This window comes from Pleurodeles waltl, chromosome 8 (assembly GCF_031143425.1).
Source record: "Pleurodeles waltl isolate 20211129_DDA chromosome 8, aPleWal1.hap1.20221129, whole genome shotgun sequence".
NCBI lineage: Eukaryota > Metazoa > Chordata > Amphibia > Caudata > Salamandridae > Pleurodeles > Pleurodeles waltl.
Genome location: NC_090447.1, coordinates 528223734 through 528251085, shown reverse-complemented (window position 1 = coordinate 528251085; position 27352 = coordinate 528223734). Strand labels below are relative to the sequence as shown.

The window sequence follows — 27352 nt, the reverse complement described above, 5'->3', positions numbered from 1 at the left end:
GAGGGCTTCATTAAATGGAAGGAGAGGCTCTGAAGCAGACTCCCAGGGCTGAAGTACCGCTGTCAGGAGATTAGTCCTGACCGCAACAGTAGGCAGTTCAAGGCCAAGGACCTCGGCTGCCCTACTGACAACCATGGAGTAAGAAGCTCCCTCCGCCGTAGCCACGGTAGGAGGAGACAGCATGCCAGTGTCTGGGGAGGTATCAAGACCACTGGCCTCACCCAATTACTGAACCCAGTCCATGTTTAAGTATTCATAAGGGTCCTGCGACCCATCCAACCCTTCCTCGCTTTGATAACCATAGAAAAAAGGGCCTGAATCCAACCTGGGGTGGCTGGGCCTCATTGAAGTCAGAAGCTACGCCGGCTGATGCAGTTCTGGTAATTGAATCGACATTGATTGTGGGCTCGACCAACGTCGGGAGCATCGACGACCTTGTCGGCCCGAGGAAAGGTCTCAGTGGTGCGACCGGTGCCGAAACTGATCCGTAGGGGCTCTCAGTGGCTGGAGCTGCCGGTGCAGAACCCAAAGGGCCACCCTCTGGCTCCCCAGGCCCCAAAGGTGCCACAGGTGGGTCGGACTGCCCACAAATGAGGCACATGGCCTCATAAAATTCTTTTGGTTGGGCAGGGGTGGCGCCGGCTCCCGGAAAGTCGAGCAGGTGCAGAGCGGACCCAGTAGTAGGCTCCACGGACGGAGGCCTAGAGCATTAATGCTCTTCCCGCACTGCATCGTCCAAGCGAATGCCTGGCCTTCTTTGATGACTTATTTTTCTTAGCCGAATGTCCCGATGACTTCAAGGACGAGTGGTGGTCACTTTGTGGCCGGTCTCTAAACCTTTCTCTTGAACAATACCGTGAGCGATATGGAGTCGAGCGCCAAGCCGCAATTAGCTTTAGGGACCGCTCCCTCAAAGTCTTAGGGTGCATGGCCCGGCACTCTGAGCAGGACTGTCGCGCCAGACACCACAAACAGACCAGATGCAGATCCATCACTGACATCATTCGGTGACAATACCCACAAGGCTTGAACCCAGTCTTTGGGGACATCCATAGACGCACCAATGGTCACCACAAAATTCGACAAAAGTGTTGAGGCTGGTCAAAAGGTGACCAGGGTAGCTCTTCTCTGGATCAATGTGTGGTGCGGAAAGAAAAACACTGACGTCCCCGCAATACGGACAATAACGAACGGCATGTGAGGATCCCTCTTGAAGAAAGGTCTCCGGATCCAGTGTGACGCCTGGGGGGAATTTTAAGGTAAGGAATCTGCAATTAGAAGTCTTTATCAGATAAGTGGCCATAGTGGAAACCAGCAAAACCTTATAGAAAATGCAGTACCTTAGGCTCTTATACGTACAGCTTAACTGAGTAAAAATGGTTGCAAAATGTAAGCAAAGAAGGTGTGGGGAGCTGGTTACAGTGGAGAAATTCAATGAGGTCAGAACTTCTGAAGAGGAAGCAAAAGCTACAAGTTAAAATCCTAGCCAGTTAGCTGAGAAAAGAGAAGCAGTAGATTTGTGATAGAGCAGAGGGAACAAGCATTAAAGCTGTCAAAAGTTTTTTTCCCTAGTCTGTTTAGCCTTCATGAACCCCAACAATTTGATTATTGGGGAAAAAAACAATAGAAAATGTAATGATCAAGGTATGAAACAAAATAACATTAACACTTGAGTGTAAGGACCATCTGTAAAGCCAGGGTGATAATCAACAAGATAGAGACAGATGTTTTGCTAGTTATGAGCGTGTCTTGGGGAAACACCAATTCATATTTTGTTAATTATGTTTGTCTTACTTTGCCATCCACTGGATTTTCAAGTCTCTCAGTGCTTCTGCAAATTCTTCCTTAACATCTTTTTCTTTGTCTGGATCTTTCTCCTTCTCTTTGCTGCCATTTTTCGGTTTCGCAGGTGAGGGCACAAGATGATAGTGAACAGATACTACATCCTAAATAAAAAACAGAAGGTTGTTGTTATACGTTTTCTGTGGGACAACCATCAGCATGTTTTACAATATAGCATTACACGACTTCTGATATTATTCTCTGTACTGATACAGTATCTCAGTAATAGCAACAGCGCTGACTGGAGCTGTTTTGTTTGTCCTACTTTTGTCCCATCATGTTGCAAAGGGTCAACATCAAGTGCATCAATCTTGGTACCACTGTCCAAAAACTCAATAGTTCTGATGTCTATGCTAGTGGTGTCAGGATTAGTAACACTGCAGAGAAATGCAATGGTTTCACAAGTCACACAAAACTGTGCATTCAGTTTTGGCTACTGTGAGGTTTTACTGATGGCAATGAGTAAAAGGCTTTGGAATTTAAGCACTGTGACAAATTCAATATAACAATATTAAAGACCAACTTCCCTAATTGCTGTTTTTTTTTTGCAGTCGATCACAATAGATACATTTGTAATTCATATCTCAGCCTGCGTTTAAAGGGCTTGTGGCCTAGAGAAAACCGATGACTAGCAAGTTTAATAAAATTAAACAAAGGGATCCATATAAGTGTGGCAAAGGGTCACTCCATCAATTTCTGGGACAAGAAATCTCACTAGAGCCCATAGACAGGACCAGTTCTGAAAACAGAAAAGAAGAAACTTTGAGATCACAGAAGGCACCCCCATCAAACCACAGACACTTCTCCTAAAGTCAGGAAGGCTTTTGAGTCCGCTGTGGAAAAGTTTGTGAAACAGATTCAGGTTACTGCTCCAAGTGCAGCCTCTAGCACAGGAGGAGCAGGGGCAAGTGATTACTAACTTTTCTCTGACATTTCTATACCTTTGAGGCTCGTCTGAACACATTCTTGACAAATTACTTCTTCTGTCCACACCATGCCCATAGCACTAATGTGGGAATTAGTAATATAAGGGATCCCCAGAACTCCAGAATTGTTATGGATTATTCAATTCTCAATTACATGGAGCAATCAGCATCTAAAGTAGTTGTGAAACTAACACCTTAACTTTTGCAACTTCTTTTCACAGAGGGGAGGAAAGTGAAAGGTATTCTGATGCTGTGTGTGTTTCAAAGTCACCTCAATATCTACATATGTGGCTTTGGATAGGACACTGGAGAGAAAAGCTGCTTCAGAAATAGTGGAAGGTCAGAAATAAGTCAACATTCATACCAAAACCACAGACGTCCTTAATAAGAACCCAAATAATGACAACAGCTTTTTGCTGAGGATCAGAGAATGCCTTTTGCCAAAATCTGAAAAAGTCAGCGCCAAAGCTTGCTTTATCGTCATCAATGTAAAGGAAAAACAGATATCAAGCCACTTTACATTTTAGGATTATTTTAGGAGAGTGTGAACATGTGTAACATACCCAACAATGTTGTGACATTATCAGAAATTACACTTTTAGAAGGAAATGTTGTTTGCCTGTATCTTGTGTGACTTTCACACAATTGCATATTGTGCGTACACACCTCGCTCAGTGAGACGCTTTCTGTGCAATCTAATCTCCTGCAGGCAAAATTAGAAATTTTGCGAGTTTCAAGTAACTCGAAAATCAGTGATTTTTCAATTTCACTGGCGGAATTTAACTTTTGCCCAGGCTTAACTGAATTTGGTTGCCGATTCTCATGCTATTAACAGACAGACACAAGGTGGGGTGGGCAACTGATGCTTAATTCTCTTTTCAAGGTACATGGATTAGAATTTATCCAGCAATTTAAATAGTATCTATTCTCGCTGTGGCATTTACAAGACACAGAAGTGAACTGGATGCTTTAAAACAGGTAGTATTAGATATCTTTGATCCATCTAAGCAACTCAGATTTTCATCATTCAAAGGTCAAAAAAATGCATCAATTTTGATTGGGTCATTTTGTTTAAATGGTGTGTAATTGGCAGGGTATTTTATGAAAGCAGGGCTGGTTCAGTTGACCCTATAGCATGGTCAATGAAAAGTTCTTCTGCCACAAAGTTTGTATTCATCAGGGGTTTCGCTGAAAATACAGTCTACTCTTTTACACATAACTTTGAACTGTGAGAAGATTTTCAGTGAGGTGGATCATTCATTGGAAAAATGTGAGCAGTCAAGGATTACAGCTCACTCTAGCTTTCCCATACAACCAAACCCTTTTTATATGTGGCAATATCAAACAGTGCATCAAGCACCACAGGATAAGAGACTTTGGCCACTCAGACTTCTTTCTGTAGACTGTGAGAAGCCACTTTAAGACCCCCTTAAATCACAAGAGCTGGAGAAGGTCAAAAAATGGGTGAAGTAAAAAAAAAAAAAAAAAAAAAGAGTAAAGTAGCATGTATGATCAGGTACCATCGAAAGCATCCTTCTTACAATAAATCTTTTCATAATGGGAGCAACTTTAACACCTGTTCCATGTTTGAAAGCAGACATGCAAGGTCGTTTTGCCCAGCACAAATTTGTCCATGTTGTTGCGCTACATTTGTCATGAAGATTCCCTAAGTTTGTCATACCACGTGGGCCTCACACATCCACAATCTTCGATATCCTGATCATATCTCACCCTAGGGACCATTTTGGGTTGTACAGGTCACCTAATGTAAGAATGGTGTCTCAGGTGAAGCTCAAATTCCTATAGTTACTACAGATTCCTGATTACAGAACCTAGGACTTGTCACACATTTATTGTTAGTGACCAAGGCTAGTTTCTAAGACCAGGTCTGCTGGATTAGAATCTGTTGAAGGTGTATGAAATGCCTTTCACACTATCAGATTGAGGTATTGACTGAAGCATTATCACAGACAGGAGAGCTCACACAGAAGATCTGACTGTGGGTTGGAGCTTGGGCCGATCAGATTTAAATGGACACATGTTCCTACAGGAAGTCAAGCAAACTTTGTGCTACCAAACAACATCCGAGGCATGAATTGTTAAGTGTTGTGTTACATAATTTTTAGAGCACATTGACACTAGATAACTGGTCTCATGGAACTAAAAGGTAAATGGAAAGTGCAACAAAATCATATTAGGTAACATAGGATAACAGCATATATATTGCTTAACCAGTTTTAAACTTCCATTTGAAAAAAGGCACATTATGAATTTATTTCATAGACTGAGGATGCCTGGCCCAGCGACTAGCTGCATCAAAGCAACAGCACTCCTTTTTACTCATCTGAAACTCTGAATAGAAAACAAAACTATATAAACGTGCAGAGTGACTGTATTGATACACAATAAGCTTGTAGCGTAGGTCAATAACAGAACTGCTGCAGATCGAAATCCTGAGTGTAGTTTATACCCATACCAGGGGTCAAAATGTCTGTAAATCTTTATTGTTTAGCAGATTGCCTCACAATTTTAAAAAAAACGGCAATATGTATATAATATAAAATTACAATTTGGATACTAGTCAATACTGTGAAGAGACTCAAGTATAACACCCAATAAAGAGCTTAAATTAATGCAAAGTTCAAAGCTCTGGAGTTTCTTGAGTATCCATATCAATCGCTATTGAGACGTAACAACTTAACTTGTGAATTAGTCCACTCACCTCTTCTTCCATCTGCAATAAAACTGTATAAAACAGACAAATAGTATTCTAGTCTATTTTGCGCCTGCTGGCACAGTCCTGATCAGCAAACTCGGGTATTTTGATTGTTATTAACATATTCGAGCCCTAAAACTACTAAAGATGACATTAAACATTTATGTACATTTCAGTTGTATAAAATGTGTCAAATTAAGCATGCCAATGGCCCGGTTAGGTGGGACTACTGGTTGATTGATAGCCGTGGTGAGAAATCTCTATGGCCTATTTGTGGTAAGTCACTCTCCCATAATATAGTTAGATAAAAGCTTGTAAATAGATGGCAGATCCGATCTGGCACAAAGTACTAGAGTGTCTATGCAAGATGTAAATAAGAATTGTTTAAATGGTGAGATAAGCCACTTTGTGCGTAGATGCTTAGTTTTGGTGCAAAATAACAGAAAGTGTATTATGGAATCCCTGCCACCCACTGTGCAATCGCAGAGTTCAGAAGTGGTGTAGCTATTAGAGTCTTCGGCGATGTACGTTTTAATGGGTAAAATACCTAGATGAAATTTTAAACGTAAAGTGTGGCGTGTGTCGGACAGATATTGTTCCATGCCGAAGGTGTGCTTTGTGTGCAGATAATTACAAGATAGAACAGAAGAGCATGCTATCCCAATGTGTCTTAAGTTAGTTATGCAGGAACACTTCCTTTACCATGGTAGCGGTGGTACTATTGATGGTGGCTGGCTACTCAAAAAGGACTCTCCATGCAGGTTGCGGTTTACACATAGCCAATACAGTACCGGTGTAAAAGCTATAAGCTCGGAGGTAGGAACCATGCCCATCTCCAGGTACAGGGCAAGAAGTGGAATAACAGGACTCAAGTGTAGTCGTGAACTCAAAAATGCATTTTCCAGCGTTTGGAGTGGCTTACTATTGCTGTACCCAGCATAGTTCTTCACCGTAGCTTGCTGCAGCTACTCTTTTTTGTTTGTGTGCTTTAGTTAACACCCAAATATTACAGACACACGTGGATCTCTTCATAACTTATCAGATCACACAAAGCACCTCTATTCGGCTTCAGAAAACTGGAAAGCGAGCAGATGCAACTTTAGTCCTCTGGCCAATACACCATGTTTATGTCTGGACAATAATTTAAATAATGCATATGTAGCAGGTATGCCCCAGAGTCCAAAAACAGTGGCACCCAGGTCTGGATGAGTCTTAGAAGGCCAGTGCCCAATTTAATCGGCCTAAGCAGGCAAACCCTTTGCTTCACCCAAGCAGAAAAGCCTATTTCCTCAGATGTTAAGGTTTTCAGTTTGCAGCCTTTGGGACAAAGTTGTGTACATTATGGTGGATGCAGGGGAAACGAGCATTATGCTTCTTTATTCCATTACTTACTTGAGATTGCTGGCATCAGTGTTGGTGGGTCTGGAATTTACAATTCAATTGTATAAAAAGGACTGCATTTTTGTGGTGGGTTACTGTAGACGTTGTCAATATTAATGAGAATTTTGTTTCCACATTTCTATGGTATATCAGATATTTCACATTTTAAGAAGTTTACTGGAGTTCCATGTATTATGGGATCTTAATATAAGTAGCGTCTTGGATGATTTGAGCTACTCAATATTGATGATCTAAAATTCGAAACTCAGTGCTGATACTGGTGGCAGTAATTTCATGTAGAGTATGAAAGGGAACGACTCACTCAGTTGACTTACTTTCAAATCTGTTTTCTTAAGGAACAGTGATCTGAGAAAGAGCCTGTTCTCTCATGCTGGAAAGAGAATTTTATTAACATCATTCCATAAAACTACAGCTTTCTTTTCAACACAGCAACCAATGAGATCGACAGATGTGCTATACTTGGAAATGTCATGAAGAATATCCCACGGTTGCCTTCTAAAGGTGATCCAGAGGCATATCTGCAATTAAACAGGCACTGTTGTTGGGGTATAGTTTGTACAGGAGGGTGGTATGAAGCATCCAAAAGCTCCCCACCTAATAGATTCATTCTATAGCCATCAGTCACTAATCCATTCATGAAAGGATCTTAAGGACATCTGGAGGGCGGCCAGCTGGTCTTTACTTCACGATTTAGTTAAGTACAATAATCTAGACTCATAACGATAGAGGAGATGAGACCTGTATTTATAACATTGCTTCAGGTAGCACTTATTGTGTTTCCAGATATTCTTCTATCCAAATTGTTAAGTATTGCTCTGAAATATTTCACTCTAAAATAAATAGTTGTGTACAGTATCTGGTAATTGAGAGGGTTGAGTACAGGGGGACACAGTTATGAAGTAGAACCTTGTCACAAAACTCTACTGCAACACTTGGTGAACAAATGTCATACTCCTGTGACAGTATGGTATGAAAACTGTTCCACATTCCCTGTTTGCTGTTAAGCTACCTCAAAAATTATCAGTAAAGGAAACCCTATGTATCAGAATCATCTTTCAAATGGTTAAATAACAAGTTCATCTCTCTGCTCTTCAATAAAAATGAGCCAATTCAAATGCCTCACAATACCAGTTCAAACAATAATATAAATTCTACATACATCAGGCACTGTCAAACATGGTGGTTGTTTAAGGTGCATGCCTCCTGTTGCCTTCAATTCAATTGAAAACAGCAAAATGACCAAAAGGAACACTGACTTTAGTAGATGTAGATACAGAGGTTACAAATACTGCCAGCTTATTTAATTGAAATTCAATGTTTGCCTTCTGGATTAAAAAAACATATTAGGCACAAAGTTAATTCTTCATTTTCTGAAGTTCAGTGGTATTGAAATAATATTTCCCCATAAGCCTTTGCCATTCACAGACTGTGCAGAGTTACGACTGCAGCCAGAGGCCATTTAGGTATGAAAGAGAATTAATTCTCTATGGACAGACATTCACTGCTGACAAGTATGTGCTACTTGGGGGTCATTGGTCCAAATCCCTGCAAGTTCACCCATCTGCTTATTCTTCACAGGATACGAAAATGAGCATCTATTTATGGAGATGTAATATCATAATTCTCTATCTTGTAACATTTTTTTAAGAAAGCTTTACAAGTACCCAGCAAAAGTTTGCCACTGTTGGGCTATTCTCTACTGAACATTGGTATTGGTTCTATACTTACTTGCACTAATTTATTTTTTAGACTGCAGGCTACATAAACGATAAAAGTTATTATTCTTCCACAAAGTGCAACATACATCCCTCAGACCATCAAAATGTAAGGAAACAATGGACTTTTAAAAAGATAAAATCTCTTGATTTCTCCGCTAGTACAAATAATTATGGCAGCTTACACAGTTGAGCTCTTAAATGAAAAAAATAAATTACCCCTTAAAAAAGAAAACCCCACAACAAATTTAGCAGCGACTATTAAGCTAGTTCATTTATTGCAAGGAATTTCAAAGTTCCATGCATGAACTGTTAAGGAACTTTTTAATGCATAGTCCTGGATTGACTATCACTTATTAACGATGAGGTGATTTTGCTCAAGTGTTATAAATGAAAAAAAAAAAAAAAAAAAAAATCAACCATAAAATCCGACCCCATTTTTAGGACTGTGCATACACCAGAAACACCATTCCTGAAGGAAAAACAAAGTATTCTCTCCTGAGCACAGTCACTCTTTGCGCACTTGCTAGATGTCACTGTTTTATAAGTTACTCTAACCTTTTCCACACATGTTCCATGGCTGTTCCTAGCTAAACCCTGAAGGTGGATGACTGCACACAAGAACTGCAGTGACTAACTAAGCAGCCTTCAAAATATGTGTTTTTCTCTCTCACTAGTAAAAGCTGAAGAAAAAGCTTAGCCTCACTCACAGAGAGACTCAATGAATCAATCAGTAGATCTGTAGAGCGCTGCTTGTCACCGTTAAGGGTATCCAGGCGCTGGCGGTGTCCAGTTAATTAGCCAAACAGCCAGGACTTCAGAGACTTTTGGAACTCTGGAAGAGATGCGGGAGGTCCGTAGAATAAAGGGTAGCTTGTTCCATGTCTTCGCTGCTAGGAAGACGAAGAAGCAACCTTCATATCTACTAAGTTGGATGCAGGGGGTGAGATTTAAAGAAAGGAACACGGAGCGGAGGTGTATGGTGGGCTGATCGAAGTTCAGGCGGTTGTTCAAGTAGGCAGGTCCACAGTTGTGTAGGGCCTTGACTAGCTATGCCTCTGAAGACGCATGTTTTAGACACAGCAAAAAAAGATATCTTTTATGACTAAGCAAAGCCTAAATTTCACAAATAGTTTAGGTTTAAATTAGCTTTGGCCTTTGTTGTTCTGCATATCCATCCTGCATTCCGAACAGAACCCTCTAATTCACTTTCAAATACAATTAGCTTAAATTAGCTCAGGGGTGAAAATGCTGTGATGGTCATGCTGCAAACTGTAGACTCAAACACACAGCCCTTCTGTGCAAAAGCCAGCCATGTTTTTTCAACCTCCAATCTCTAAGAATTTTTACCTTTATTGAATTTTGTATTGAATTAGTCTGCACATTTGGAACAAATGAACCTGCAATCAGCAATTTAATGGGCCTATGAAGCTATTCCAACCCCCATGCAGCTATACGGAACGCTTTCTGATTTTGTTTTGGCCCTGTAAATATTTCCAAAACAACAGATAGAAGCATCTGCTGTCAATCTTTCTATATGGCACCATGGTTTTCGAAGTAGAGTTCAAAAGCCAATTCCTCAGAAGACATTATTTTTTTTGAAAAGGGAGTACTAGCTCTACACACTGAAAATGAAAGGCAGACTTTGCCATTTGTTGTAACTGCACTTCTATTTCATTTAATTAATTTAAGGTAGTTACGTAATCTCAACACATAGTAATAGCAGTCGTAAATGCTATTAACAGCATGGATTTGCTCCTTTGACTAATAACCAACAAATTACCCTTTGAAGGTCTTCAAATCATGCAACACAAAAAAGGTGATGGAAAGAATGCTTGCAATAAGTCTAACAACTGGCAAACCAGCCTGGTTCGTTTGTGTTCATGAACAACGAAAGAACAAATCAAATAAACAGTGGAACTATCTGCGGAATGCCATTCAAGCAGTAGAACACATAATATTCAGGAAAAAATGCACTCCTATCTAAAAATCACTGCTTTGTTAATAAACAAGAGGACTACACTCTACCACCAGATCACTGCCTCAAATCTCCATTGTCAGTGTATGTGACACAAGGCTACTACAAAGCAATGAAAGGAAATGCATGATCTGCTTCCTAAACAGAGGGTAGCATGCCATTTCAACCTTTTAACGTATCAGTGTCATCACAGAGTACCGATCCACAGCAAATCAGCCCTATTCTAAGTCCAAAGGGGCAAAATGAGCTAAATATGGCAATCTATCTTCTCTGTCCATGAGAACACAAACAACTACATGTACAGTTCTGCCAGAGAGGGAAGCAGATCCAAAGTTCCAGTAGTCCTTGACCCTAGGACTCTTTCAAATACCTGTGAATAGGAAAAAGGTGTCAAAAGAACAAATATCTCACCCCGCCTTATATCACCAAGATATGGGTTTGTCAATATCACCAAGATATGGGTGTGTCAATATCACCAAGATATGGGTGTGTCAATATCACCAAGATATGGGTGTGTCAATATCACCAAGATATGGGGGTGTCAATATCACCAAGATATGGGGGTGTCAATATCACCAAGATATGGGTGTGTCAATATCAACAATAAATGGGTGTGATGACGGAAGCTGCTCCCAAGTAATATTATGGGGGTGTCTGCAGGAGGATTTGAAGCCCATTAGCCAAATCACGTAACAATGAGGACAAATAAATGGCCAGCTCATATAGATAGTTGTTTGTCTGAATGTTTTGAAACACATGAGGGAAGCTTCGCGAAGGTGAAAGGTCTGCTCTGCTCTTCAGGTCCAAATTTGGGAGAACAACTATTGCTTTTGGACATTCTGTTGTGTATTTTTATGATGTCACACCCCCCCCCCCCCTTACAGTTTTGAGATAATTTTCTGGATTTTCCACGGTTCCAAATGGAGAGCCAGTGGCGCAACAGCTCAGGGAAAATATCCCTGAAAACACCAGTTTTAGTAACCTACCGTTGATGCTATCCAAGGAAGAAATACAGCTGATACTTCAAGAGCACAATGCAGTTTAATAAAGTATGCATTAAAACACCTCAAACAGAACTGGAAAAGAATACATTATCAATACTTTAAAAAAATACATGGCACATCGAATTCTATTGTGGATCTCACACAGTTTTATTAACGAAGGGAATTTCTTATTTGGAAGATATGAAGTGTGTTTTGTAAAATAACTAGTGTACTTTAAAATGTGTACACATTTACCAGTTGGAATATACATAGCAAATATGAAAAAATACAGAAAACTCATTCATTCATTCAGTTTAATTTCTTGGTGCTTACACATTAAGACAAAACAAATCGAAAGCAGCAAGACCGGGCATGAGCCATTTAAGCAAGAAAGGGTGTTGGCTGCAGGGAATGATCGGTTTTTAGAGCCCACTCCACTAAAGGAAGCAACATATTTCTGTGACACTAGCACTTTGTCACAATTGCACAGCAATGGAAGTTTAAAAATGTTTAGGGTGTTAAAGGGATAAAAATAAAGAAAAAATACCAACTACGTATTTAAAAAAATAAAACTGCAATTCATATATTAGAAAAAGACTATTGTAAATCTGTTTTAAGAGCTGGCAATCAGTACCTTTTTCAATTTCCTTTGTCGTTTTGCTGCAGACTGCCCCTGGGAGTTAGAATAACATACTGTAAGAACACATGCATACAGTATATGACATAGGAAGGTGATACCACCTTAGTATGATGGCAAAACATTTATTTGCAGTTGGTGAACGATCAAGTAGTAGCACTATGATAAAACATGCCCCTATCACATTATGGTTTAACTGCCTTTTCACTGTATTTTACATTCTCTTGAGAAATACTGCCATTGCCCACTAATTTTCAAACATACTCTAAAAAATGAATGCACAGCAGTTGAATGAAAAAGTTTGTATTTTATTAACCAAGAAGTAGACACGGCATTAGACCACTCAAAAATCCTAGCTTTCTTGAACACAGCAGAATGAGAACACATATTTACCATAGATATGAATAGAAACAAAGAGTAAAACAATACTCTAGTGTTTTTGTTCCACCATTTTATGGAACACAAAATTCTCCCTTTTCTGTCTTCCCTCCTGTAGTTTTCACTCCAATTTCTGCACAGATTTTGTGAACCTACCATAATGTATTGTCAGGAATGTTTACTTTATGTGCTATTCAGTTTTAGATTTTGAATAAATGTGGAATGTTTTCGGAGAATTTAAGAATATGATATGCTTTAGAATGCCCCCCATTATGAGTTTTTATACAGCTTTAGATTAGCTATGTTTATGGACTTAACTAGTTGTTACAATAATTAGTACTACTTAGTTTAGAATCTCTGCACAGATTACTTTCCCCCTCCTCTATGACAATCTTTATTACCTTTTCTTGTATATGTGGATGCATTGGTTTCCTCAATTCTACTCCTTCATTTTAAGATTAAACACAAATAAATAAGCATGTGCATGGTGTGCGAGAATCTGGACTCATTTTGGTTAAAAAACGTAAAATTAGGATGATGGAGAAAATTACCAGAGAAAGTGTTTGTTGTTCAATGTGGACTTTGGCAAACGTTTTGGTGAGCCCTGAAAACCCCCAATAATCAAATATGCGAAAGAAATGGTAAAAATGCAATGGAGTTTTCTAAAGAAACAGATTATTATTTTTGTTTGTTTCTGCTACACAGGTAACTCAATCGTGAAATATGAAATACCAAAATAAAACCTAACTTTTTGGCTTTAACATCAAGACAGAAATCGTAAACCAATCCCACCCACACCACACTTGCTTGAAACAACTCCTCCATACCCTTGAATCATAAAGAATTATTGACCAAAACAGTAGGCCATAGTGTGCCATGTATTAATGATTCTCTGATGTGGCTTTATGGAAATACGTTCCAAGTAAAATGATTCTGACTTGAGTTCAATTGAGCTTTATGCTCCATGTTAAGTTACTTCAGAACGCTTGTAGATATGAGCCCAAAAGGGGTTACACAGGTGTAGAAACACTGACGGAACACATACAATGGCATAGGTGTGCACACCTCAAAATTCAGAATAACATCTTGATATGTTTAGATGATGGTGAAGCCGGGGTAGAAGGATGAGGTGGTGGCCTTTTGGTTCAATCAAATGTCTAGGTGGTTTGAAGATATAGGCAGGTCTCCTCCCTATTTATAAATGGAGAGGAAGAAGTGCCCCCAGTTAGCAGCAAAGTTTTAGTAGGTCCCCATCAAGTATAAGATGGGCTGGAATGGTACTGATGCTTCTAAATCTCAGGAGACGCAATGCTAGTAGGTTCTGGAAGATCACTGCCACAACACTATAGGGCAGAGAGGCTTGACTGTGGCTATGTTGTGCATTATGACCAATGTACTGGGTTTTGATTTATGCTATCACTGTAACCAGCAGCCTGTGTAAAGCCTTCAAGGAAGGTGTGATGTAGCCTTATTGTTTTAGGTAAAACTTGAGCCAACCGTAAAGACCAGTTCAGTCTTCAATGTTCACTACCTGCTGTACAATGAGGACTAATGTGATTTTGCCAAAGGTGTTGGAAGCACACTTGATGAAGGAAATATCAATATCAAAGAGCAATCTGAAGCTGTGTGTTATCTGCAATGTTTTCAAGAGTGTTAAAGAGACGGAGAAGGATAACATAAGAAACCGTGACTAGACCATCCTGATGCCTTCCTGTGCTCTTGTCACTGATTTCCTTAACCTGTCCTCCTGACCTGGGTGACCCACAGCATTTGCCTTGGTGGCTTTAGTCCTTGCCCTGTATGGCTGTAGCAGAGATCTGTAATTGGCCTCTAGGGTTATTGTATAACTTCAGGTTTAGTCTTGAGCACGTATGCAATGCAGTCTGGGAGCTGTAGTCTTCAGTTACATTCAGTTTAATCACTTGGACTAAAACACCTGAAAAGAGTAATCTGTTGAAAGAAAAAAATAAGATAAAAAACAGGGACAAAAAATTGTTCTGGAAACCAACTCCAGGGAAGCGCTGGAAGCTGAGAGACTTAGGGGCAACCTATAAGCTCCATACAACACTTCTGCTGCAGGAGGTAGGTCTTGATGAACTTGCACTGGGCAGTCACTTCCACTAAAGGCTGTGGGGAGAACCGTGCCATAGGACGTGCTGGAAGCCAGGATTCAAAGGTGGCCTACAAGCCCCACACAACACTTTTCCCATCGGAGGCAGGTCTCACTGAACTTGTGCCTGGCAGGCACTCACATTAAAGGCAGTGGAGAGCATAGTGGGGCGGAATCACTGGAAGCCGAAACTCAGGGGCAGCCTACAAGCCCCATACAACACTTTTTCCGCAGGAGGCGGGACTTTCTGAACTCGCGCTGGGCAGGTGCTTCCATTGAAGGCAGTTGGGAGCTACCTTCAAAGGCCCAATGTCCTCATAGCAAACTCCCAGGGGAAAGCACCTGTTTCTGCACAGAGGGCAAGCATGGAATTGCTACCGTTTTCTCAGCTGCCTTATCTCTCACATGAGGTAATGTAACTCCGCAATAAGAGTATAGCAGCGCCCAACAGAACTAACCTGTGTACTCTGATGACTCATTGGCGCTAACTATTTTATAGATCTCAAATATACCCAACAGCCCTCCTTCGAAAAGGACCAGAAACAAAACACTGAGATCCAAGGAATCCATTTCCACTTGTGCTGATGCCCTGTCATCCCTCTCAAGTGCGCAAGGGAAAAGGCCTGCCAGTACTAGATGCTACCAGGCTTGTCTGAATTTTTAAAATAACTTAAAAGATAATTGTGGCAGGTTTCTTGGTAAATTGGGCAAATTGGAAGCTTTGTTTAATAAGTTTTGTTCTACTATTTTGACCAAGTTGAAAGACCTTGATAACAAATTTGAGAATCTTTGCAAAGCCCAAGGGGTTGTTCAACCTTTACCTACCCAACTCCCACCCAAAAGATATCAATCAATAGTTCCCTGTTGTCAGTCACAGTCACAATGCCAGTTAAATCTGCGGTCCCCTGCCTGTCCAGTTTGTAACCCTTCTCTTGCTGCAGCTGAGTTTTCAAGGTATTGCATGAGTGTCCATGATTTATCAGGAGGTCAGTTGATCTGTAGGTAACATAAAATAGTTTATGTCATCCAGAGGGTTAGCTCTGATTGGCTTGTGCCAGAGAGCAAGGCCCGCACTTGGAAGGCAATAGATTTTTTTTTTTTTGCCAGAATAATTCCATTGATGACCCACACATCCCACCTCAATGTACTCTATATTATTGTGCTTGAAAATGTTCATTACATTTTGACCCCTCATCAAGAAACTCATGCTTTGCTTCTACACAAAGTGGTGGACTGGCTCAGAAAACACTCCAGGTGAACTTGTAACCTTTATGGTGAGGTACTTACCATCAGAAGAGTTCCCTGAGTTTGGACAAGTGTGGAAACATCTAAAAAGACCGTATCATCATTCATTTAAAAACACTCATTTACTAGAGCGATGTTACACTGTCTTCATCCATTAACAAAATCGACAAGGCAACATAAAAGCGCACCAACTTTTTAAATTTCTTGTTTATTTAAGCATCCATCCTCTAGTGCACTTGGACACACTGGAGTTCAGGCACCTAGCAGCGAACAGCGTGGTCCCAGCTCGATTTTAGTACGCGAGACACTGATCTCTAACAGAACCCCTCTCCTCTCTGGATTAGATGGACTGACTTACCAATCCTGCTTCAACTGCCCGTGGTAACGAAGTGTATTGTTTCAAGCAGAGGGTCTCGTCTCCAGTTTGCCTTAAATTATTATCTTGGAATGTGGCTGGTTTAGGGGCCAAACGTCACAATCCAGACTTGGTGCAAATTGTGAGCCAGTATGATATTTGTTGTCATGAGACAAGGGACCAGGAACCAAGGTACCTTAATGGGTATTCTACAATGTGCTGCCCTGCGACTACATATTTGGTGGACAGGGCTAAGAGTGGTCTTGCTACATTTGTTTGTTAAGCTCACTAAAGTGCTTGTTAAGAGTTGTTCTATATGTTGTTCTGTCAAATATTGTTACTTAAACTGCATATAGCCTTCGACATCCTGCTGATAAACTTTTATCGAAACATCTTCAATACTATGGTGACTAATGATGTGGATGAGTTAGAAGGCCATCTGTTGAAACAATGTTGAAAAAGTAAAGTAGGATTTTGTGGATAGGGGATTAATATTCGTACTTGTAACCCTGAAATCGCAGTAGTCTGTGGGCTGCACGGTGACTCAGATTCACAGACTATGCACTTTACACACCCCCTCTATAGGGATGCACTCAACAGAATATTCTTGTCTAATAATCTAGTCTATGCACAGGATTTTAAGACCTCTGAATGCAATACTCCTACAACGTTTCACAGCAGAGGTTCAGGTACTGTAATTGATTATATTTTGTTTTCATCTAATTTAATCCCCCCTTCAAAAAAAAAAAAAACACAAGATTTGTTCCAAGTTGTATTAGTGATCATAACCCTCTCACATTATCCCTGCAAATTGAACTTAACACCACAGCCACTCGGACCCCATGTAGAGCTACAGAATTCACAAAGAATATGGGGCTTTGAATTAGGTGGTATCAGGCGCATTTATATCTCTTGGTTGTTTATATTTCACAAAAAGGTACTTTAAATAAACACTCATGTTTTATCAAATCTGGCTGGTTCAACAGGACATGCTCTTCTGCCCACAAAAGTCTTAGATTAGCTGTAAGTGTGCGACTGCAGGATATTACAAAAGTGAGCTCAGCCATGGAGATCTGTAAGGCAGCTATCACAGCTAGAGAGATTGATATAAGAGCCAGAGCATGTGAACATCTGGAGACTGCGGGAAGTTTGGAGGGTAGTTAAACTAGTTACCTACCTGTAACGATAGTTTTGCAGCTTGGACTCTTTTAGATTCACATACTATGTGACGGGGGTTGGAAAGTGCTACTGGTTTTGTACGAGAGAGCGTGAGTGAGTGTGTGTGTGTGTGTAACCAGATCCTTTTATCTTCGGCTACAACCCCCTTTGTGTGTGCTAGTTCTCAGATATTTTTTTTACCACCATGGAGATCGGAGGTGCCTTGCAGACTGCAGAGAAAATAAAGCAGCAGAAGGATGCAAGAAAGGAAGCCCACCAGAGGGGCAATAGGTGGTATAAATGAATATTGCATGGGGGTAATCTTGAGCAAAGTAGCTTGATTTGCGCTGCACACATTATTGCTAGTCCAACAAGGCAAGTACATGTTCCCGGCCTTTTTTAAATACTCTCTCGAGGTATTTGGAAAATGTGATGCAGGGAACGCATGTTTCATCCGAGAACCATAAAGGATGAGGTACGAATTTATAGTTTTTTATATTATAGGAGCAGGAACACAAGTGACTTGCTCCATGCATAAGCGCAATTGTTCTTTAGAAAAATGCATCAACAACGTATTGATAGGTACATTTCTATAAATACCTGTAAATCTGTAAATATTAGCATCTCTAACATGCATATGTTACGGCAATGTGCGGGTACACACTTCGTATTCTGCTTTTCATTGCTTTTAAAACATACTAAAAAGTTTTTTGTAGCTGCATTTGAAACACTACGGTGTTTCTGGGGGATGACATTCTGAAAATATCCGAATCTCTAACATGCCTATGCTCACTACAATGTACTGCTACACAATTTGTATTCTGCTTTATATTGCTTTCAAACCCACTTAAAGGGTTTTTGTATCTACATTTGAAGCATCCTTTATTTTTTGCTGTAGTGATAGTCCACAGATAGACACTGTGATCCTAGTTACTGAATTGGTAGAACATTGTTTTAAATGTTTTCACCCAATCTGCTTTTGAGACAGACAAACAAGTTATTTACTTGTGGTAACTAATCATCTAGCAGAGACATACTTTAGTTGCAGATGCCTTAGCTTAGAATTTCCCCTAGGCGTCAGACTGAATCTGGAGATTATTCTTCGAACAGTACCCCTGCGCACCTTCAGGTGGCGCTGTTCAATTCAGTGTCCTTCATTTGCATCATGATGACATCGCAGTTGTATATAGGCATCACCCCGCCACACTGACATCAGCTTCTTTTTACGACTTTTCACATCAGAAGGCAGGAGCCATGAAGAATAGTTGCAGAATCCTTACCCTAGAATAGATAACCAAGCAATACCATCCCCAGAGGAGGGTCTGCAAACCAAGATAATACTAGGAAGTCCTGCAGGACCGAACGGGCAAAGAATCCATCCCTTCGGACCTGAGTGTCCAGGCAGTAGTGTTTAGTAAACGTGTGCAAGGATGTCCACTTCATTGCCCGGCAGATGTCCAGGACTGAAATTCCACGTGCTAACGCAGTGGTTGCAGCTGTGATGGAATGAGCACTCAAACCCTATGGGGGTGTTTTTTCGCCAATGTGTAGCACATTTTTATGCAGAGAACGACCCATCGAGAGATAGTTCTATTCTTCACCACTCTACCTTTCTTCACACTCACATAACCCACAAAGAGTTGATCGTCCACCCAGAACTCTTTGGTACAATTAAGGTACAATGTCAACGCTCTTTTTAGATCCAGTCGGTGGAGTCTCTCCTCATCACGACAAGGATGTGGGGGTGCATAAAAAGTAGGCAAGGTGATGGATTAGCCTACATAAAAGAGAGTGACCACTTTAGGGAGGAAAGAGGCCCTGTCACGAAGAACTACTTTGTTAGGATGGGCAGAGATGAAGGGTGGCTTCAAAGAAAGATCGCAGCACACCTGCTCTACATGCAGAGGTGATGGCTGCAAGGAAGGCTATCTTTAAATTGAGAAGCCGAAGAGGACAATTATGAAGGCTCAAAGGGAGCACATATGAGGAAAGTGGGTACCAAGTTCAAATCCCACTGGGGCATTATGAATGGAGAAGGTGGAAACATATGGGTAAGACTCTTGAGGAATCTACCAACAATGGGAGATTTAAACAAGGAGTGGTGATCAGGTATTATGAGGAAAGCAGATATGGCAAACAGATAACCTTTGAGGGTGCCCAAAGCAGAGCCCTGCTGGACAAGAGACAGTACAAACAAAAGAACCTCAGACAGAGGGGCAGGAAGGAGATCAACAGACTTGTTGGTACACCATGCCACAAATTTATTCCAATGACAGGCATATACCATTTTGGTGGAGGGGTGCCTGGCTGCCAAGATTACATTAAAGACTTCGGCCGGAAGGTCGTAAGCTGTCAACTGCCACCACTCAAGCTCAATGCAAGAAGGCAGAGGCTGGACAGGTTTGGGTCGAGAACCGTCCCCTGCTGCAGTGACAGAGCATTCTCCTGAAGAGGCAGTCTGAGTGGAGTATTGATGGCCATGCTCAGAAGCTTGGGATACCATATTCTTCGTGCCCAGTCTGGAGCCACAAGATTCACTTGGGCCCGGTTATTCTTGATCTTCTTGAGAACTCTGGGTATAAGTGGTATGGGTGGAAAAGTGTATAGGAGGTCCAATTTCCACTCAAGATAAAAAGCATCGCCAAGCGAGTGCTACCTTGGAAACTCCTACGTGCAGAACATCTGACATTGCGCGTTCTCTGCGGAAGCAAACAGATCTAACCAAGGCTCTCCCCATTTCTGAAAGAGACCTTTGCTCCACCTCTGGGTGGAGACGACATTCATGATCAACCATGCATATACGGCTGAGTTTGTCAGCCCTGGCTTTCAGAAAGCCTGCCAGATTCTGAACCACCAGAGGTATGCCATGACGTTCCAGACACGTCCAAAGGCGCAGGGCCTCTTAACAAAGGGTCGACAACCCCACCCCAGTGGTGTTGTCCGCAATCACCTGCACCATTTTCCCTTTGAGAGAGGGAAGGAATGCTTTCAATGCAAGCCAGATCGCTCTGAGCTCCAGAACATTGATGTGGAGCCCAGAAGCCTCTGCTCTTCGCCTCCTACATGTGGCCACCACAGCACAGGAGTAACATCTGTCACTACTGTCAAATCAGGTTGGGGAAGGGAAAAGGATCTGCCTCTGACCCAATTGGGGTCTGAAAGCCACCACTGCAGATCTTGCTCAGTTCTCTCCAAGATCTGGACCACGTTGGAGAGACTCTCCTGATGCTGCGTCTACTGGAACTTCAGGTCCCAATGCAGAGCCCGCAGGAGGCCCAGCAGCCTCAGAGTCAGTGTCACCGAAATCCAGGATAGAGGCTGAAACATCAGTATCATAACCTGAATACCCTGGACTCCGCTCAGGAGGGTAGGCCCGAAACTGCACTGTGTCCAGAATAGCTTAGATTAAAGATGAAAAGCTTAGAGGGAGTCAGGTATGACTTCGGCATGCTTATTGTGAGCCCCAGTGAATGCAGGAGGTCTGCCATAGTCTGGAAGTGGGAGACGACAGCCTGGAGCGAGCCCGACTTGTACAGCCAGTCTTTGAGCTAGGGGAAGACAAACCCCTAGCCGGCAAATGAGCTGCAACCACCGCCATCACTTTCGTGAACACCCAAGGGGCGCTGGTAAGGCCAAAGTTGAGCACAGTAAACTGAAAATGCTCATAGCCTACTACGAACCACAACTAACATCTGTGGTCAGGCAGGATGGGAGTGTGAAAGTAGGCATCCTGCAAGTCCAATGTTACCATTCAGTCTCCAGGGTCCAGGGCAGATAGGACCGGAGCCAGAATGAGCATTTTGAACTTCTCCTTCCTGAGGAAGAGATTGAGGGACCGGAGGTCTAGGATAGGGCGGATGTACTTATCCTTTCTGGGCACCAGAATGTAGCGAGATTAACAACCATGACCTACTTCTGGTACAGGGACCCTCTCTATGGCTCCCTTGGCCAAGAGAGCCATATCTTCCTCGCAGAGAAGTGCTAAGTGATCCTCCATCATCCGATCGTAGGATGGTGGCATGGTAAAACGGGTAGTCTTGAAGGGGAGGGAGTCGTCCCTTCGGACGATCTGCAAGACCCACCTGTACGTCGTGACAGATTCCCAGTGGAGCAGGAGATGGCGAACCCTGCCTCCAACTGGTCCGTGATGAAGTGATGGACTCTGAAGGTTTGGAGGCTGCAGCAGGGGCATGGGGGGGGAGGCAGCGGACTGGGCTGACCGCTTGCTCCCTGATCCACGGGGACGTGAGATCCCACATCTTCCGTTATGCAAAGGCAGGTAAGCATGCGCTGCATGTGGCTGGAGGGAAATAGATGGGTTGGGTGCCCCTTCCATAGCCGTGAAAGGAGTAAAAAGCAGACTGAGGAGGGCGAGGGGCAGCTGCAAGGTCAAGGGACTTAGCCGTACCTCGGGACTCCTTAAAGCGCTCGAGTGCTGAGTCAGCTTTGTCTGCAAAGAGATGGGTATATTATCAAAGGGCATGTCCATAAGTGACTGCTGGACATTCCCCGAAAAGCCAGATGTCCTCAACCAGGTGTGGTGCCTCAAGGTCACCACTGATGCAACCGATCTGCCTTGTGAGTCAGTCGTGTCCAGCCCACAACGAATCGTTAACTTGGCTGCATCTGTCCTGTCAGCAACAGCTTGGGAGAGAATGGTCCAGACCTGGTACAGGACCTTGGGCAGCACCTATGTGACCATATCCCATATGGTATGGGAGCAGCGGCCCAAAAGGCATGCAGTGTTCATGGACCTCAACGCTAGACTGGAGGAAGAGAACAACTTCTACCCAAGTTGGTCCAGTCTTTTTGATTCTGGGGTTGTGGAAGGGAATGCGCCAGAAGAGGAAGAAGCCTGGATGAGCAAACTATCGGGTGTAGGATGTTGGGTAAGGAACTTAGGGGCGTTAGGTGCAGACCTATGGCGGCTGGTAAGTGTCCGGTTGACAGGAACCCCTATGCTGGGTTTAGACCAAGTCCCCAGCAGGACATTGGTGAGGGCTCCATTGAAGGGCAAAAGGGGTTCAAAAGTAGACGCCCCAGTTTGAAGCATCTCAGTCAAGAGGTAAGTACTGACAGCCATTGAAGGCAGCTTGAGGCCAAGGACCTCAGCCGCTCTTCTCACCACCACTGAATGAGGCTCTCTACTCCGTAGCCACGTTAGGGGGAGAAAGCATGTCAGGGGAGATGTCAAGACCACTGGCTTTACCCAATTCCTGATCCTGGTCCACATCAGGGTCATCTAGATGGAATTCCAAAGGGTCCAGCACCCCATACATCACTCACCGTACCCCTACCCAAGGGTCAGGGTCCAACCTGGGGAATCAGCATTGAGCGACATCGTTCTTGCTCCGGGTCGGAGTCAGAAATAAGTATGGGGTTGACTCCAATCGTGGGTCCGACCAAAGTCAGAAGCATCAACATCTGCACTGGCGAAGGTCACAATGGCATGACCGGAGTTGGTGCTGATCTGCTAATGGCTCCTGGGATGCCCTCTGGAGCCAATGCCTAAGCCACTGGTGCAGAACACAGGGGGGTTCCTGCCGACCCTATTGGGCCCAAAAGTTTCACAGGAGGGTCAGACTGTTCAAAAATGAGGTGCATGGCCTCATAAAATGTTCTGAGCGGGACAGGGGTAGCTCCGGCTCCCAGAAACTTGGGGAGGCATGCAGCAGACTCAGACGTAGGCTCTGAAGACCGAGACCTAGAGCATCGACGCTCTTCCCTCGTCCGAGCAACGGGGTGAAGTCGAAGAACATTTGTTTTTCTTTGACGACTTCTTCTAATGACCTAAATGTCCCAACAATTTAGAGTGGGACAAGGATGAGTGATGATGGCTCCACGAGCAGTCTTGTGACCTTCCTCTCAAAGGAGACCAGGAGCAACATGGAGCAAACGCCGAGCTGCAATGTGCTTTAGGGACCAGTCCCTCAAAACCTTCGGGTTCATGGTCTGGCACTCAAGAGCATGACTTCGAGACATGGCCACGCTTCAAACACCACAAGGATACAAGGTGAGGATCCATCACCAACATCATGCGGTGACAGGAGTCACAAGGCTTGAATCCGGTCTTCAGGGACAACAACTTGACGCACCAAGTAGGTAAAAAAAAAAAAAATAATAACTTCAACAAAAAGTAAAAAATCCAGTAAAAAAAAAGCGACAGAGGGTAGCTCTTCTCCGGATCTGTGCATAGGCAGGTGTGGAAAGAAAAGAACTGACGTCAGCGCACCAGGATGATACATATATATGACCGCAACATCATCACAACGACCATGACGCCAATGGCATTGTCAACAGACACCACCTGGTGTCGCGCAGGTGTACTGCTCAAAGAAAAATCTCTGGATCCAGTCTGACACCTGGGGGAAATTCTAAGGTAAGGAATCTGCAATAAAAGTGTCTATCAGATAATCTGTATCAATGATGTGAAATTAGCCACTGAAAGCAGCCTTTCAGGGAAACACCCGGCCCATGTGGGATCCCAGTAGATTTATTCAAAGTCTCATTTCAGGCCCCCATTGTTATAGGAGTTATAAAAGCTGCTACAGTAGGTCCGTTGGTCCCATCATGGCAGGAGGCAGTGGTCGTCCTCATATTGATGCATCTTTTGGTTGGAAATGTTTGTTAAAAATTATTCCAATCTCAAAGATTTGTTGGAGCAGTATTCTGGTTTGCCAAGAGGCTTGGGAACAAACTAGTTAATGAAAATGTTCACATTTACAAAGGTAAATGCTTAACCATTGGCACGTTTGTTGCAGGAGTCTGGAGGTACACTGATGTCCGCCCTGTACAAAAGACTGACAGTTTTATATGAAGGATTCCGGCTCTCCCACAATCCTCACACACCACCTGCTGTCATGTTGAGGTGGGGTTGGGTTTTGATGAAGACTACTTTAAATTGCAATCATTATTATTTTTATGGTTAAGAGCCTGGAGGAAAACTGAAGCCCATTTTCCTATAGCAATTCTAAAGGACCGTCATGCTTTAAGAAAATGCCACGGGAATTACATGGTTGACATATATTAGGAAAGCTTCCTTTGAGTTAGGTATCCCAGAACTATAGTCACATCCTGAGAGTTCTCCACACTTAATCCCTAACCTAGTCAAAGATCTGTATTTTAAAAACCGTTTCAAGATGTATAGGGATGAACTGCAGTCATGGGACTCAAGTTTATCTCAATGGAATTTTAGTATGAACTCTGCACCGGCGGCATACCTCCAGTTTATCCAAAAACGAATGGTTCAGATTTCTTCTCATGAGGTTACGCTTTTACCTTTTTTTAGTGGCATTTCCAACACAATGGGCACGGTTCTTGTCTCTTACTACGTCCCTACGATGGCAGATCTAAACATAACACCTTGCACTTAATTCTCTTCTCACAACTCTACGTAACCCACAGGAAATGTTTTCTTATTCCTTTGTTGCACAGTTTTAATACCAGAATGCACAAGATGGCTTTTACCTTGTACAGCAAATAGGAACCCTGGTGTTGTATTATGCACTGCTTAATTATATTACAAGCTATTTGTGCACTGGGAAGATATTGAGTCTGGAGATAAGTATTGTTGTGGTCTATTAGATTTTTATTTAATACAATCATTCTCCTACTACCATGTATAGATTTTTAATTGATTTAATTAATACTCTGTTTTATGTATTGTAATGTGCACTTTTATGGTTGCTCAGGCAGCTGAATAAAGTATTATTTGAACTTTGTTTTCAAGTGGGTATCAAATCTCAGGATTAAAAAAAAAAACAGGAAAGGTAATGGAATCACTAAGTAGTTTGGAGAGAGGTCTCACATTTTAAGTGCTCCCCAGAGGAGTAGAGTGCTTCTAAAGGGAGGGAACAAATGGGACCTGCTGGGTAGGTCTGGTTAAGCAGTGAAGCATGCTAGTATGCTTGCCACACTCCACCAAACGTAGATTTGCTTGTAAAGATCAGCAGCTGAGAGCCTTATTTAGAGGTGGGCAGTATCAGGACGTTTGCCAATATTGGCAGTTTCCAGTTTGCTCGCCAATCTTTTTCCCTGCCTCATGAATAGGCTGTGTGACGTTGTTTTGCTGAAGGTAGATTGTCCACTGACTCGATGTCAAGAACACCGTTGCATTGACCCGATGCCAGGAGAAACTGAGTTACTTGTCGACCTGTATATTTTCTGTCTGGGACTACCATCTAAACCATGGCAATCCAGGACAGGACAAGTTCATAAGCCATTGCCTTTATGATTTCCTAAGACTGACCATTTCCCTGTAGGGTTCTATCTTCAGGGATCACAGAAACACAGACAGCCCTGCCATGCTGCAATAGCAAGGTGGACCTGCCTAAGCAGCTCTCACAATAGAGGCAGAAGCTGCTTCAGTAGAAAAGCATCCAAACCGAGGGCAGTCAACTCTAAGTTTGGAAGGCTGACCGTGGTTGGGATGGCAGAGATGGTGCCTTCCACCACCCAGACATACGGATGGGCCAGTCCGTCAGATCATGACTGAGCTCCCTAGTACCTTGCGGTTGAAACAGAATGAATACATGCAATATCAGTTGTTGAACTGAATCGGATTCACACGTTTGTATTGACTTTTTTTTCAAAAGAACATCATCTCATTGCAGAAGATATCAATCCGGTGACTAAGAGGGTGTTGCATCTGCATAAGCTCCGTGTTAGTAGTTTTAAATATTTAAAACAGCTCTGAGTTGGGTACCACCATTATTACCAAATCAGCTTTTTCTTCACACTCAGAAATTCCAATGTAATTCCCCCATTTCACCATATAATACGTTCACTTACCTTCTTCTCGACTGAAGCAAACCAAACATCTTGGAAATTCAGTCTTTCTGGAACACATTTTGGATCATAAAGTGAAATGATCCCAGGTAGGAAGGTCAAACAAAACATTTTTGCCTGTGAAATGAGAAATTTCCCAACTTTGCACTTGTTTGGAAAAACTTCACTTGGCGAAACATAACCCTGCAAAAACACCTTTGGCAAGAGAATTCTCCTACCAAATTTGTTTTAAATGATTATAAAAATACAAAAAAAAAAACAAAAAAAACACTTCCTGAAAGTTTTGCTCGTAATTTTAACTGTGCAACCTTCGCAAAAGTTGAGAAACTTGCTAAAATTTTAATAACGCATCATGACGTTTGCATAGCAAAAAACTGTGGTGAAAACATTAATTTTAATGCTGGCCAAACTTCTCAACCAAGAAAAACCCAGTAATGATGGAGAGCTCAATCATTCGGCTTTTGATTCAGCAATCACAATCTACAGATTTCCGCAGAGGGGACACAAACCAATCTAGTACATTAAAAAGTGTTATTCAGAATTAATGTCACTGTAACAGATATGACTAATTCCTCTACAGGCACCAAGAAAGAACCTCCTTCATTTATAGCTAGTATGTTTTTCTGGTTAAAGGCTTTCTGAAGTCTCCAACAAAACTGATACAGTACTCTTTCAGGAGCTCCTGGCAGGAGTTAAGAGAGCTGGGATGTGCTGAGGAGTCATGCATAACACAATTTAGATGTAAGTAGGTGCACATGAAACCCTTGAGTGACTCTTGGTTTGATCTTCGGGAAAACAGAAGCACTGTGAATTAACAATTTATGACACCCTTATCAAATTTGTTTTATAATGTGTTCAACATACACCAGATGCAGAAGCACACATTGTGGAAGCCTAATAACTGGAAATCTAAGACTTCAAGGGATGACCATGGTAGTACAGTTTCAAAAGTCTGTTTCTTTATGAATATGCTAAATATTTTAAGGATGGGATACCGTCCTGGAAACAAGTTTCTGTTGGACCAAAGAGAGCCTAAAAACACTACTGAAGCTTTGCAACAATAGCCTCCTTTACCTGTGCTTTACAAACTGACTTTGCATGTTCTTGTTTCAATGTTCACA

General features: G+C 42.2%; 1 protein-coding gene across 2 annotated transcripts in view; it reads right to left on the bottom strand.

Moving 5' to 3' along the window:
- The window catches only part of TPP2 (tripeptidyl peptidase 2), a 635278-nt gene that overhangs the window by 144194 nt on the left and 463732 nt on the right, over positions 1–27352 (bottom strand). Inside the window, exons 24-25 of one of the 2 annotated variants that reach the window (XM_069204557.1) lie at positions 12196–12234; positions 1795–1946 (exon numbers count right to left, since the gene is read on the bottom strand). In XM_069204557.1, the coding sequence (XP_069060658.1) occupies positions 1795–1946; positions 12196–12234 (191 nt within the window). The remainder of the gene's footprint in view (positions 1–1794; positions 1947–12195; positions 12235–27352) is intronic. The other variant, XM_069204556.1, reaches the window with a different exon arrangement.